Source organism: Rhea pennata, chromosome 5, assembly GCF_028389875.1.
Source record: "Rhea pennata isolate bPtePen1 chromosome 5, bPtePen1.pri, whole genome shotgun sequence".
Taxonomy (NCBI): domain Eukaryota; kingdom Metazoa; phylum Chordata; class Aves; order Rheiformes; family Rheidae; genus Rhea; species Rhea pennata.
In genome coordinates this window covers 46,927,200-46,943,519 of record NC_084667.1, presented here as the reverse complement: position 1 = coordinate 46,943,519, position 16,320 = coordinate 46,927,200, and the positions used below count along the sequence as shown (strand labels likewise).

The 16,320-nt window shown below is 39.7% G+C and overlaps 1 protein-coding gene across 1 annotated transcript in view; it reads right to left on the bottom strand.

The window, feature by feature from the left end:
- The window catches only part of NRXN3 (neurexin 3), a 721,730-nt gene that overhangs the window by 684,649 nt on the left and 20,761 nt on the right, over positions 1-16,320 (bottom strand). Inside the window, exon 2 of the mRNA XM_062576209.1 lies at positions 175-613. Within this exon, the coding sequence (XP_062432193.1) occupies positions 175-613 (439 nt within the window). The remainder of the gene's footprint in view (positions 1-174; positions 614-16,320) is intronic.

Sequence of the window (16,320 nt, the reverse complement as noted above, 5' to 3'; positions counted from 1 at the left end):
AAAAACCTATCAGACCATTCAAATCTTTGTTTTGCTGGGTTAATATCACTGAAGTAACACTAAATTTTTGTAAAAAAGTGACTTACTTCTAGCAAGTTGTAAAGGCCTCTAAGAACCAACATATGACCCTAGACATAAAAGATGAACCTACTTAAGAAATGATCAGCACTCTACCTGATCTTCCATCTCGTTGAATATCCACATGATACCACTCTCCATCATTGGCTTTCTTCTGGGTGGCCTTCACTTTAATGGTCCCAGAGCCCATGTCCAGCAGCAAATAGAGGTTCCCATCTAGAAGTTCCACTGCAAAGAAGTCTACCTTTGTATTTTTCTGGCTCCTGGCATCCTTCCTTTCCTGGGGCTTACCATGCGTGAAAAGGATTAGTCCATTGGGTTCAGTGGTTCGGAAATCAAAGGAAATGGAGCCCATCCTTTTGGTATTCCATTTAGGCAGACTGATATAGGCTTCAGGTGTCTCAAAACTGATTGGATCCAGTGTAGCCACATTCTCACATATGAATTTCACTTCCCCGTAGATCTTCATCTTAGTATCACCAATTCGTGCCAAGCGAGACAGCTCCAGACGAATGTCATTATTCTTATAAACAACCTGCCAGACACAATGAAAAATATCATACATCAATTCTGTACACCGTACAAATATCCCAATTACTTTCAACCGTGGGAGATAAACCTCTGTCAAAAGAGAGTGGGGAGCAGAAAGGAGACCACACAACAGTCTGATGTTATGACTGAATGAGAAGGTTGAACCAGAAGTGTGCACAGAAATGACTGCAACAGGTGCTCTGTGATGACTATGGATCAAATAAGCAGGCAGAAGAGAACATTTACTGAAGGACAGTGAGAACAGTCTACCACAGACCATCTAAGCTGTAAAAGCTTTTGTACATAAAATACATCTCATGTCTGGTGTCAGGCTGTTCCATTTGCATAAACCACATACTAAATATGTAACAAAGTGTAACTTTCATGTACATCTCTGCTAGCCACAGCAGGGAACTCTTTACCACCTCTGTCATTTCTCTATTATTCCTATAACCCTACTCAACTGCTAGAACAGAGACGCAAAATACTGTAGGCAATTGCTATGAACTGTTGGTAATTGCCCTATGGACCCTAAAAAACTACAAGAAAAAATAAACAAAGACTTAAAATTTCTCTCTCCAAGAAATCTTAAAACTTTTACTACTACGGGTATACTGCATAGTTTAGTCTAATTAAAAAAAAAAAAAAAAAAAAAAAAAAAACTAAGCCATGTCAACACATAAAAGCCTCTACACATTCACACATCCAGTGCCAGGACTCTTACACTCTCTGAATTAAGGACCAGAGCTCTGGACACCACCCATCCAGAGACAGGGACTAGAGAAAGCACAGAGCAGAAATATTTGAAAATAGTACTATTTTTCAGTCACCTTCCATGTTTCCTAAACACAGCACTAGCACATAGATCAAGCAAAAATATTTCTGCAAATAGCAGAGTTTTGAAAGATTTCATGTTCTGCAATACTACTCAAGATTAATTTCTTCTAAGGGGTTATTATTTTAAAATACTTTGAGTTTATTATATCTGGCATACACGCACACACAAATTTGATTTCTTGGTGCTTTCAAAATGTTAGTAGAATGAGTTGTCAGCAATTTACTATGAAAAGAGAAAGGGAAAGATTGTTAGGAAGAGGGATATGAACTGTTAATTCTACAAATACCATCTCATCTGCTGTATGGATAGGCTTAAGACACATGCAGATGTAATGTCTGGACACATATTTGTATTACCCAGTCTGAGGGCTGATAGGCACTGTATGAACAAACAAATAATACTTCTTCACTGGCATTCTATAGGCTGAAAACTCATTATCAAATTGAGTAAATCGGAGAAGGCTCATTCCAGAATCAGACAAACAGACATAATCCCAGTAGCAACTAGCAGAAATAAACTATGGAATATTATGTTAGCTTGCAGGACACCAAAGTCCGAGAAAAGCATCTGCAATAAGTTTTTAAAAGCATGTGACAGAAAGGATGGGGGATAAGATCCTAAAGTAGGTGACCTAGGGATGAAAAAAAAAATAAATAAAATCACAGTTGAACACATTCACTTTAAGTTAGGAAGTCCCAGCTTTTGCTAAGCATTAAAGGAGAATTTCTCCATGGCAGCCAGCAGAGCATCTTACCTTCCTACTCCAGAGGCAAAAGATCCTACATTCAGAGCAAAAGTAGAACCCAGTTGTGAACTCCCATCTGGAATCTCAACACAAAGTGGTAACTCCTCCCAGCAAAGGACAGCACTGACCCGCAATAGCTTGTTTTGCTCCAGTTCCCATTAAAACACTCTCACATACTTCAAAAACATCAAGGATATTAATAATCTGCACCATCAATAAGATATACTTTCAGTTTATGAAACTGTAGTAGTTTTATTCTGTGTATTAACCATGTCCAAAAGCTCAGCCTAGGGAGACCAAACACCTCCTTCCAGTGACTCATCAAGGCTGTGCATTGCAGCGTCTCTTGCTGGACAGCTAGGAGCATCTCAGCTGGTCAGTACAGGCAAGCTGCAGCTACATCTTTACCTAGAAGAGGCAGATGTAGGGAGTACCAGATGTACGCTGTGCACATATAGCAGCTATAGTGATTTGGACTGCCTAGGACTTCTGTACATATTTTGTGTGTGCAAAAAAATTCCATAAATAGTATTCAAGAGCTCTGTCTGCAGTTCCAGTCTCCCCATCTCAAGGAACCACAGTAGAGTTGCCATCTCAAGGAACTACAGTAGAGTTGAAGCTACAGAGAAAAATAAATAGAACTACTAAGAGCATAGGACAATAGCTTTATAAGGAAAGACCAAAAATGTCATGACTCTTCAAGAGAGATGAGGACGAAGAATATGAACAATGTTTACAACACCATGCAGATGGTGGAGAAAGTAAATGTATAACTGGTCCCTGCCTAATCCAACACTAGTAAAGCTAGAGGCACTCTGAAACTTGTTGCATATCATTTTGAAACAGATTTTTAAAAGTACTTATTTACAAAGAGGGTAGTAAACTTCTGGAACTTGCTGCAGGAGGTCATGGGGACAGAGAGCATCAGTAGGTTCAAAAAAGAAGTGAAGAATTTCATAGATAGCAGGTCCACAAATAGATCACAGAATCACAGAACTGGTAAGGTTGGAAGGGACCTCTGGAGATCATCTAGTCCAACCCCCCTGCTCAAGCAGGGTCAGCTAGCATGTTAGACAGGGTTGCATCCAGGTGGGCTTTGAATATCTCCAGATAAAGGGAATAGGAAGGGATGGACCCTCTAGTAACTCTAATCCAGTGTCAGTGGATGCCACAGGAGAAGGAGGAGAATGTACCACTGAGAGTAGGCATGCTCACATGTGCTCCCTAAATAGCACTTCCTATTGCCACTGTTGGAAGCAGAGTATCAGCTGGATGGACTGTTGTTCAGAACCAACAGGGCATTTCTCATGTTCTTAATGAATCTCTGTATGTAGTAGGTTGTGCACAGCCTACTCCTTGCTCCAATGCAAGGATAGCCTGGGAAAAGGTTAACTGGAAATGGTTTGCTATGCTCAGAGTCCTTCTGATGGCAAGCCTCCCAACACCCCTCCTTGAGCTGCAACTCAAACTCAGGCAGGGAATGACTGTAAAATGAGTCATACTTGACAGCATTTCTGACTGCTCCTTCATACTCCCTACTCTCTAGAAAGGATCATAGAATCATAGAATCAGTAAGGTTGGAAGGGACCTCTGGAGATCATCTAGTCCAAACTCCCTGCTCAGCAGGGTCACCTAGAGCATGGTAGACAGGGTTGCATCCAGGCGGGCCTTGAATATCTCCAGAGAAGGAGACTACACAACCTCTCTGGGCAACCTCTTCCAGTGCTCTGTCATTCTCACAGGAAAGAAATCCCCCCTCACGTTCAGGTGCAACTTCCTGTGCTTCAATTTCTGCCCATTGCCTCTTGTCCTGTCACACGGGACAACGGAAAAGAGTTCGTCTCTGTCCCCTTGACACCCTCCCTTCAGGTACTTATACACATTGATAAGATCCCTCCTCAGTCTTCTCTTCTCCAGGCTAAACAGACCCGGCTCTTGCAGCCTTTCCTCATAGGGCAGATGCTCCAGCCCTCTCATCATCTTTGTAGCCCTATGCTGGACTGTCCCCAGTAGCTCCATGTCTCTCTTGTCCTGGGGAGCCCCGAACTGGATGCTGTACTCGAGATGAGGCCTCCCCAGGGCTGAGTAGAGAGACAGGATCACCTCCCTCGACCTGCTGGCAACACTCTGCCTAATACACCCCAGGAGACCATTGGCCTTCTTGGCCACAAGGGCACATTGCTGGCTCATGGTCAACCTGTCATCCACCAGCACTCTCAGGTCCTTCTCTGCAGAGCTGCTCTCCAGAAGGTCAGCCCCCAGCTTGTACTGGTGCCTAGGGTTATTTTTCCCTAGGTGCAGGACTCTGCACTTGCCCTTGTTACCATCTGAAGTAGGCCACCACTACTCAAGCAATTCATGTGGCCAGCATCTCACTGTTAAAAGGTTCCCAGGAAAAAGCTCCTCTCAGAGCTGTACAAAATTGGTCTGGTAGGTACAAGCAGTCTACAGGCTGTAGTTTGAGCTTCAGATATTTTTCTAAATCTGGAATTTCGTGGTTCTGTCGCAAGCTCAACACTTCCCTCTTTATATCAGCTTTCTTAGGTAGGGTCTATGTCATTGAGACATAAGTGTGGAGTGAAACCATACTAACCTCAGTGATGTGTAAATGTGTTGAAATATATATTACGTGTTTACAATATAAAATGACATTTGCTTCTATTTATTCATTTAGGCTAAATGTCAAAGGAAAAAATAAAATTGTTAACTATTTCATCACTTTATGAGAAAGACAAAAAGAGTTGTTCTATTTCATCAACTTATTTTAGAACGGGACAGTGTCTCAAATTTTCTTGTATTTCATTAGATGCTAAGGGAGATTTGACATGTATGACATCATGAGTAAAAAGGGAAAAGAAAAACTCAAAGTATCACATCACAGCAGTAATTTTTGTTCTGACTAAAATTTGTTTTGTTGCATTTGGGTAAAATTACTTAAATACCAGCCAGAAAAAAAAATCCTTTGATTTCTTAAGGGAAAAGTTCACTAAATTCAACACTTCTAACAGGGCTGGGGCAGATTCCAAACCTTGTTTTCTGGAACTCCAGATAAACAAGATTTAACATTCCTTGATATTTTTAAGATAAAGATCTAACAAAGGAAAAGAGTTAAAGCAGACTCAGCTTCCTGGATGTATTTCTATGTTACTAAGGGAAAACAAAAAGACAAAAAACAGGTAGGACCTAATACACTGTCCTGTCCCTTTTGTGGCAATCTTGCAGTTCAAAGCAGATAAAAGGCTAGCTTAGCTAGCTAGCAAATAAATCTACTTCCAGGGACTCCCTGACTAGCATGAATTTGGTGCAACTCTGCATATTTGGTTTTACCGCAGTATTGAGTTGCTTTGGTGGGCAAGAGAATGCCAAACCTAAACAAATTGTGGCTTTGATGACACTAACTTGGAAGAACTGCCCCTGTAAGATACTACTAACAATTCAGACTATTCCTGACACTTCTTTAAACTGTACCAGGAAAATCTTGCCCCAGCCTCCTCCATGTATGAGAGGAACAGAAACATAGCATAATAACTATGTGTGATTGTTGGTGCTTAGGCTGCATCTTAGCTATGGCTCAGCGATTTACTTTTGGTAAATTCTACGGGTTGCTGGTAAAAGGAACACATAAGCAGTTTCCAGTTCTCACTTGAGCCATATACAGGTTGCACCTCCTCATTTCACATGCTTAGCACTGGCCTAACTCTTTATCTGTTCTGAGGAAAGGCATGGTGTCTATCTTTGGGTTTGTTGCAGATGACCTTGTATTTCATTAGTGTTAAATGTACCACAGCTGGAGAATCCCCAAGACAGGAAATTCTCAAAAGAACATCTGCAAAATATAGTTGCAGCCCAGAAAGTCACTAAAAATTGGGGATCTGAGAGCAAGTTTTGAAGAAAGGACAAACAAACCAAGGACAAAGTAAAGCTTGGGCAGGGGGAGGAAAAAGGATATTGAATAGACACAAGAGTTCTGAATCCAATTTTACAAAAAAACAGATCACTCAAATGTGAAATCTCTATTACTGTTTGTTGTTCTAGATTATATTCTTAAAAAAAAAGCAAAACAAACAACAAAACCCACAATCATAGCCTGAGAAATTGAAGATACAGTTGCATTTAAGGAATAAGTGCAAACAGGTCCACATGGCTGATCTGAGGTCTCATTAATCACCATATTTGGAGAACTGAGGCAGGTTGTCAAAAGATGCAATGCAGAGCACCGTGTAAGTGGTGGTGGTGGTCTCAGCATAGAACACCAAGATCTTGATGAACAATCAGATATACCAGAACTCTCACTACAGTAACCAAAATGATAAAAATAATCCTTGAGTGTATAACCAGGTGAATCCCGAACAGGATAAGACAGACCTCAGAATCTCTAGCTTAGACCGTGCTGTAACTGTCACTGAAATACAAAGTCAGCTTCTAGTCTCCACAGTTCAAGACATTTTTAAAATGAGGTTCAGGAATTAGAAAAGTAAATGTAATTAAAGGACTGAAATGCATGTCCCATAGTGAAGAACATTCCAAAGTTCATTCTGTTTAATATGCAGAGGTTAAAGGGTGATCTGATCACAATCTACAAGCATCTATGCAGAAAATGAAATCTGGCAGTAGAGGGCTCTTCAATCAGTGTGAGAAAGGATGCAGGGAATGGAAATTGAAGTTAGAGAAATCCATATTTTAAAATATGATTTATTTTTACCAGGAAGGTAATTTGCTATTGAAATAATTTGCTGCAGGTTATGGTGTATTATCTGCTACTGGTAAGCTTTAAATTAAAACAGGATCTCCTTTTTTCACAACAGACATAGACGGGAATTAATTATACAGCAAATCAGACTAGAGTATCATAATCATTATCATATGGCTCTTTCTGGCCTCATAACCTATGTATCTTTTTGTTTTATTGAAATCAACACATGCCTCAGTGCATTTTTCCAGGACATAAAACATACACTTGCAAAATGTTGAAACTGCCTGGTAAAGGAGAAGATGCCTGTGTCAGTTCTGGTCTGACCTCACAGCAGTGCTTTCGCTGAGGCTCTCCTATATGTGTGTGATATCAGCTTGCAGTTTGTCATTAACCCAAGAGGCAAATAAAAAGTCTACAGTATAGAAGTTAACTCTCTAGTTCCAAATTCAGGAATTTCAAAAATCAGTTTTTAAAAGAGTCACCAGCTGTAGTCAAAGGGAGAGAAAACTTTGGCTCAGGAAACTATCTGCCAGCAGTATAACATACGATCCACATAACATTTTTCTACCTCATAGTTTCATTTTAATAGCAATTTCTGAACTAATTCAGGGTGCTCCAGAATTCATTCACCAAAATATTGTTTGAATGCACACCTCTCTAACTCTGTATCAGACCTTGACTGACTCAGAAGGCTACCTTGGCTAAGGCAAGGTACTCTTCTAGTACCATTCTGGGACAGGGCTTCTAGAATGACTTATGAGAAAGCGCAGCAGTGAAAGTAGCGCTCACGAATTTGTCCATTTTTTATCAGCTGGTGTTCTGAACAAAGCTGATTTTGCCTGCTTAAACAGAGACCAGCTTGATTTTGTATCATGTCCAAAAATCTGTATCATAGAGTGTCACAGTGCCTAAGGGAGTCAGAAAGATGATTACTGGTATGGACATACAAATCCACTTTACAGTTTTCCCTGGAAAGAAGGCAGGAAAAAACGGGGGAAGAAAAATGACTGGCAAAAGCCATATACAGAGAGCTGAGAAGTTTACACTTTTAGTTTGAATAATCATTTTATATTCCCAAAATGAAACTAGCACAATGACAAGAAGCTATCCATCAGTACAAAATAGGTAACACAAACTGATGTACTCTAAATAAAGTCAGAATCAGAAATACAACAAAAATAATGATCACCGGATGGAAAGGGAACAGAGGCTCAGGAAACCATTATGGAACAGCACTACCAGAATACTGAAATCCTCACAGAAAAAATATTATCTGTAATTGCTGCAAGTTCATATTCTACATCCTTCTCCGTGAAGACTGATTCTGAATATGGTTTAACAGAGGCACTTCTTTTGACAGTTCAGTTTGTTCTTTAATAAATTGGACCAGTCTAAATGAATGGTCAGGGATGGGGTAGTAAAGAAACACACTGTCTCTGCTAATGAGCAGTAGAAGAACCCTGTGACAGCCCAAGCACTCTAGGGGAAAAAAAAGAAGAAAAAAATACAGTAAATTAGATTTCCTTAAAATCTACTGAGAAAGAAGAATTTGTTTTAAGCTGAGCCAAAGACAAAATGGCAATTTAGTTCTGAGTTTTCTTAAAAATGGCAACGTTGCAATTCTGAAGCATTCAAGGAAATTCTCCAGCTAAACATGTGTTAAGAAGCTTCACTCATGGGTTAATGAAAGCCCTAATCAGATGGCTTTTCACAATGATGAAAAGTGTGTCTCTGCAATCAAGTGAAGACAGAGATAGAGAGGGAACAACAAAAGTGAGAAAAAATGATGTGCTAGACTTGGCAAGTAGCCAATATTCAATCCCTCTACAATTTGGTGCTGTTAAGCAGGAAACAGCTTTGGCTGCAGGCTGCACACAGGCATGCTCCGAAGGGGAATGGCCACTGATAGTCTGGCAATTTAGCAGATGATGCCAGCATCATGAAAAGAGGCACTAACCTGGAGGCTGCTTAAGTTTAGCTTGCTAGGGAGAACACCTCATAAGCTTAGCCCAGCTGTTCACAGGTTGCATCCAGCGTCTCACTGATTCTTTATTTCTGTCATAGGCTGCCCTTTCACCAGCTGCACATATCACTTCTTAGAACAGCTAACTACAAAGACATACAGCTCAGAGCCTAAGACGTCCTTAAAGTCATCAGCACTGAACAAGACAAGCTCCTGCAACGTAATAAATTACGACCTATCAACTGATCCACCAGAACTGTGTGTTCCAGGCCTGTCCCAACCAGTAAGTAGAAACTAACACTTACATCTGCTAACAATACATCTGCTAAGAATGTTTTACTTTGTAATTGGGACAGACCGTGCGTGCAGTGCTCCAAGACTTCAGTAATAGGTAGCAAAAGCTGCTGTACTTCTTTAAAGAATGTTAAGCAGACTGTTTCTACCTGATATGAACGTATTTGAGAGTTCCCTGGGGGATAACAACCGTATTTGTATGTACATAATCATCATTCAGCACAGTGATGGAGTCTCTTTGCCCATCATGACAAAAAATACATTGAACACCAATGATAAATAACTGAAACCAGACAAATAAGATTCAAATGTGATTTGTGCTATGTTGTTAAAGTAATGTGATTTTGCATTTAATCTAAATTATGTTTAAGAAAGAATATGTGTTTATCTAGTCAAAGGAATACGGTGGTGACTAGAATGCTTAAGCAATAACAGGACTATTTCAAGCTTCCCTGGGAAATCTTTTCCACCTTGTAAATCCATTACAGGTGCTGAATAACTTCAACTTTGTGGAAAGCTCTAGAAGAGAAAAGAGACTGTTTTCAGTTCAGAACAGTTCTAGGAAGATGCAGAGAAATGTTCCTTGAAGTACGATATAAAGAAAGCAACAAAAGAGATTCAAGATGTGAGTATGAAAGGGCTGAAAAAGAAAAGGGGAGTGCCTTAATTTGCTCTATTGACAACACAGTAAAAATAGTTGTTAAGAAAGACTCTTATGCTGAAAAATAATTTTTCCTTAACGGTACCAAAGACAGAAGATTCAGCACTTTAATGTAGTCACAACTATCTTTTAGGTCAAAGACTACACCTCCACATCTCATGAGAACTCAGGACCTCTGAGTGTGTTCACAGTAATTGCAGAGCTAAAACCAAGCCAAACTATGCAGATAGTATCCAGAGCAAGATTAAGCCAGATCAAGGTCCACCTTGCTGCTTTATCTTTTACCTCAGAAGACACAAAGAACAAAAAATACTCTAAATGACTTTCTGAAATAGCATTGAGGTTTTTTGTCTTAAAATCAACCAGATAACATATGAGAGAGAAAAAGATTCTAAACTTTCAATTAAAAATGATTAGCGAAAAAAGAAGAGTTACTTTAAAGCTATTCCTTAAATATTAATATCTACCTAGAGCTGGCTACAGTTTTGCATATACTGAGCCTGGCGTTTCTGAAGTTAGCAGTGAATATCGTTAACTGAATAAAATGTGAAATGCTCCACAACCTTACATATTCTTGGTGTTACATTACAACATCTGAATTACAGAAGTGCATTGTGTTGTGACATGACCTACTTATTAGACCCCTTCCTTTTAATAGGTAGCACTAAGGGTAGAATTTATTTTAATCACATGGGTGAATTTCTGCATTCTCCGCTCTGGACTATACTGACTGCTAATTCACTCGGTCTATCATTGAAGAAAATCTTGATTTCTAAGAGAATACCCCCACCATTGTATCTTGAGACCAAGGTGATGGACACATTAGAAATTATAAATACTCTTTTATAAAAAAGGCATGACATTGTATAGAGGGGGATGAAGTCTTCCTAACTGCAGGAGAATTGATGCTGGAAGATTCTGCATCAGTCTCAGACTAAGTTCTTTTTTCAGTTCCTGAAATGGTACTACGTAGGCAGCAGTAAGATTAAGCTTCACATCAATGCTGCATCCTTGATCTAAAAAGAAACTCTTCACGCCCTTTTCCTTCCTTGACTCTCACCACAGGCGTGAAGATTTGAGTTACCATGACTTCATTAGAAAACATTAATAAATGTAGCACAGAGATTAAGGCCAATAATTAAAGATTACTAAGACTTTCTATTTTTTTCTATCATGTTTTCAGATGCCTTTAACTACAGAATTGAGTTTCAATTTTTTCTAGTAGGACTGTTTAGGCTCAGATATGTATATCAAGAGGCATGAACCAAGCAAATGATCAAGAGTGCACATTTAGCTAACAGTAAACGAGAGAAAAGTATCAGTGAATTTCCCTCCACATGCCTCCATTCTTCAGTAATGGCAAATCTATATAACACGTTCTACCTATTAAGATACCAATTATCATCATATCCAAAGGTAAAAAGATGAGGCCTCATGCCACAGATCATTCTAGTTAAGGTGTCTGTGTCCTCTGAGCTGTCCTGGGACCTGGCTCTTTGTGCTGCCTTTTTAGACAACCTGAACCGAAGCCATCTTAAAACCTCACTTGTCATCGCAGCAGTCAATCGCAGCCTTCACTCATACAATACAGTTACCAGGAATGCATATGGGACTGGCCAAAAAAAGCAGTTGTGGCTTATCATACTGCAGAAAAGGGTGTTCTCAATGGCACTTTGAAGAGATTTAAGCGCAGTTCAGGTTTTGTCTCAGCTGTATTCTCCCATTCACTCAAAATCCCATATGGAATGCACTTCCTGAAGTTATAGTCTATACAGTCAACAAAATCAGCCAATCTTTTTGGTTACGCTTGAAACTTAGTGTAGACTCCACTACAACTTTCAGCCAAGCTTAAGACAATTAGTTTGCTTTTTAAAGAACAGAAAGAATATTAGTGAAGCAAGATCAAATTCAAAAATGAGGGAATACAAGTAAAATTATCTGTATAGACTCAAATTCAGTCCTCTTATGCATACACTTAATGAATTCATTAATTCCATGATTTCACTATTTTTTATGCTTGTAGAATTAGTTGTAGGATGGACTATGAATTGATGAAGAACATTGTTTTGTAGTGGAAATAGCAACCTTGTTCTTTCCTTGTTGCAGAGACTTCACGATGAGGAGTGATTACAGAAGATAAGGTATAGTTTCTGAATTTCTTAAAATATTACCTTTCACAGACTTTCTATACAAAGGAAAAAAAGTTGCTTGAACCCAAACACTTTGCAAGAGAATATTCCTCATTCTGCTGGCCAACCTGAGGGCAGAATTAGTTTTGTAGAAGTGCTCATTAGGCAAAAGTTGTAGTGAAAACAATGAGAGATTCGTTCTTTTCTGCTACATGCTGATGGCAATGCTCTGTTCTGAGAAATTAGACTTAGTTTTCTCAGTCTGGTCCTAAAACTAGCTGATGCTTGATGAAGGAAGGGCAAGGGCAAGGGCAAGGGCAAGGGGTTGATACTTGACCATAGTAGAATTCACCCTCTGTGTATTAGCCAAGTTTTTAAGGCATTTCACCATGGATTCCAAGGCATAAAATTGAACTTCCCTCCTGTTTCATGTTCTATTCAACCTCCATTTGGCCTGGTAACAGAGGAGAATAAAAGCATTAGGATAGGGAAGCCAAGACAACCAGAAATGATGCTCCTCCCCTGTGTCACAGGCCATAGACACAGAGCTACTTCATGCTAGGTCTAAAAAACAACTTGTACCTAGGACATATCTCTGGATATCAGAAGGGCAATGGGAAGTTATGTTAGTATTTTACAGATATCCATGAATATACAGTAATGAAGAGGTTCTATGCTCTACACAGAGCCTAGATAGTGCACAGAAAACAGTGATAGCAGAAAGAGGCACTTAGTGCTTAGCACACACACAGAAAATCATTAGCTGGTGGATTGAATGAGACAAGCAACCTGAAATGTATGAAGAGGAGTACAGGCTGAGAGGAGTACTCAGCTGAAGGCCATGTTCAGTTTGGAGAACTGCACTTCAAGAAAGGAGTGGGCCAGTTAGAAAGAGTCCAGAGGACAGTGATGAGAATAACTAGAGGTCTAGAAAATGGAAGAAAAGATTGAAAACATTACTTCTTTTTAACACAAAGAAGAAAAAACCGAAAGGAGACGTACAACTGTTCAAAGGCTGCTACAGAGAGGAAAGGAACAATCTGTTCTTTGTGTCCATGTTGAAAAGAACAAGAAATAATGAGCTAAAATTGCATCAAGGAAGTGTTAGAATTCACATTAAGAAAAGATTTAACTTAAGAATCATGAAACACTGAAACAGCTTGCCTGATGAGCAAGCACTACTGGAGACCTTTAATAACAGGTTTAACAAATGTCTGTCAAGACTTGCATATTTAGCTTACAGCAACATTCACCAGTTACAGGATGCCCTGCTCATTGCAAATTCATGCTGAATTCATGCAAATTCAGCTAGCACAAGCTAAATCTGCCTAGCTTGGTTCAGTGATAAGTATGCAAGGAAATGATTATTGTCAAGTGTCTTAAGGATTTCATCTGAAAGATAGAAATTATTTTAGGATGGCCGCATTGATTATTTAAGGCTTGAACCTTATTGCACAGGACACTGAAAATTGTATCAGACAATGACTCATCAAATAAACCCTGTATTTACCAATTGTACTGTATTTCAAATCCACCTAAGGTTGTGCAAGTACAAAAGATTTGTCTCAGGAAATAGATCTTTGTTTTGTATAGCTGGACGAATGTTTCCATCAAGATGGCTTTCTAAAAGAGAATTCTATTTTCCAAATGAATAATGAGCAATTAAATGCTTCAATTCAGTGCAACCCAAAATGGAATATATGGTTTTGTTAAACTTACCAGACAAGGATTTATATAAACTTACCATAACATAAAACTGTATTTTCCAGGCAGTGCATTTACTTTCAGTAGTGGTTTCTATTTTTATCTCTGGTCTGCATTCTCTAGTGAAAGCCTTTCATGTGATGCAATGCCAATGTTCCACTTTATACTATAGGAGATGCATGCCTTGCCATGTAGTAGGTTGGCCAAAGGCTCTGGTCACTATGGGAGAATAGGACATAAAGACCCCACAGTACAGCTACCATTGTACGGTAACTGCACTGCATAGAAAACAATGGAACTGCACTGCATAGGAAAATATAGTTCATATTGCACTGACCATTGAATATCTGGCATCAGCCTGATAATTAATATGTAATAATTTGATTCTGGGCATATTAAAATGTTACATCTGAGGATTTTCTATTAAAAAGAAAAAAAAGACTTTATCATCAACAACAATGGAAAAAAAAGTGTAGGCTATCAGAAATTCCTCTGGAACAATAATTCTGCATTTTACCACGCTTTTCCATTTCAGTGATAACAAAATGTGCTGAATTGAGAATACTATTGTTTAAGGTCTTCCGTAAAAATACTGAACAGGTATTGCTTACTCATAGGTATGCAGTTTTTCTGCCATTACCTATCTTTTTTGTACTTGATACAGAAGAATATACCTGGCAAGTATAAGAACATAATTCAGTCTCCATATGCCAATCAAGCTTTAGTCTCACTGCCTAGGTTTTCAAAGTGTAAGGCAAATAGTGCCAACTGCAGTGGTATTCTCTAGGTTCTTGACACTTGTCCAACAATAAACAAATTGAAAACATTTGCCATTACATATGGGAAAGCATGTGCTTAAAAATGAGCACTGCTCAAAAAATGATGCAATTAGGCTCACAGATGAAGTAATTTAGAGGACTTACTCCACATGCTTACAATGGTGTTGCTGTTTGTAGCAAGATGATAATGGGGGATGAGTGTGGGGTGTCCTAGTATGCATCTCCTCCCTCAGTCTTATCACAAGGTTCATGGGAGCACTGGCATCTCCTTCTATCCATTATAACAGTGAAAGAAAGAGGCTTGCCTTCAGCTGGACTCTTCTCCAAGGAGGGAGCAAAGACACTCTGAGTCTGCTGAACAATAGGCAGTAGGTTGGATGGAGCTATTCCATGGCTGGCACCATCTGTCATATTACCAGTACAGTATACTACACAGATTTAGAAGGACTGGGAAAGAGGAGGCCCTGTTCCCTCCATTCATCTAGATTTAAATACTATGATTTTTTTTTTTGCCCTTTTCCCCCTTCTCTTTTTGTCCTGTACAAAAAGTAGAAAGCACTTGCACCTCTCTAGGCCCTCACTGCTCACCACTGTTCAGATTCCAATGCAAAGAAAAAGTTGAAACTCACAGTAGTTAGGGCTCCCCAAACATTAACCTACACTTGGCTGTTTGTTGTGTGAAAATGGAGAGGTGACAAGTTAAATATTTGCCTGAATACCACTAGGTTAGAAGGGAAGGGCACTGTGCCATCAAGACAAAAGAATCTGTCATCTTATAACCCCACATTGATGCAGAAAGAACCAGATGCTCTTCCACATCTCTCTCTCTTTATCCTACAGGCACTAAAAAAACTGACCCAGCTGTGACCTACAGACTCTGCAGATTACAAAAGAGGAGGGAAAAAAAAAAAAAACACTATTCAGAGGCCATCCAGCTGCACCAGCTATAGCTTTGGTCAATGGTGCAGAGAAAGAGTCCAGTACAGCATCATCCAAGATCAGTAACGTGACTGCAAATTGTGATAGCTGCCCAAATCTGCTAATATGCCCCCGAAGCATCCTTTATTGACAAAGCTGTTTTTCCTGCCCCGCTTTACAGGCCTCTTGGAGAATAGCACCAGAACAGTGCAAGTAGAGCACAACGCCCCTGCCAGAACACATCTGGGCTGTTAGTGACCCATCACATTAAGCACTTGATTTGCTCTGGAATTGTGTGTATAGACTATAAGTCCAGTTTACTGCTCAGGAATAATACAGGTGGAGAAGGAATCAGCTCAGCCAGAACACTGCTGCCATAACGTGAGAGCATTAAGGCAGGTGACATTTTCTAGTGAAAGCACTGAGATAAGTTGCAGAAATGGGAGACAGAGATGAGCCTAAGCACCCAACCCAGCAGTAGGTTACACTTCCTTTTCAGAGTAGGGGAGGTGCTGCAATCAGGAGCTGAGAGAGCTCTTCAATCATGAGAGAGGTCATGAATAAGAGTCAGCATGGAGCACCAGGCCAAAGAGACAGCTGATTAGCTGGTTCTAGATACACAGCATGTTAAGTCTGATTCTGCAAAGCGTGGAGAGGATCTCAAAACCTTTTGCCTCTGAAGTGGGGTACCACTATATTTTTCCTTTTTTAAAGGAAAAGGAAGGAAAAATATAGAAAGAAAGGAGAGAAAACAACTTTTAAAAGTCCTCCAGCTTTTCCCCAAAGGAAACTGGGAAGGACAACCTCTCCATTGTAGAAACACTTTACATAAGAATCCCACGGAGGATTTCACAGACTTGTTTGTCTGGGGTCAAACAGACCTCCAGAGATCATCTGGTCCATTCCTTCGCCCCCACCCCCACCCCCAAGCAGGGCCAGGGTCAGCTGAAGTAGGCTGCCCAGGACCATGTCCAGCTGGGTTGAATA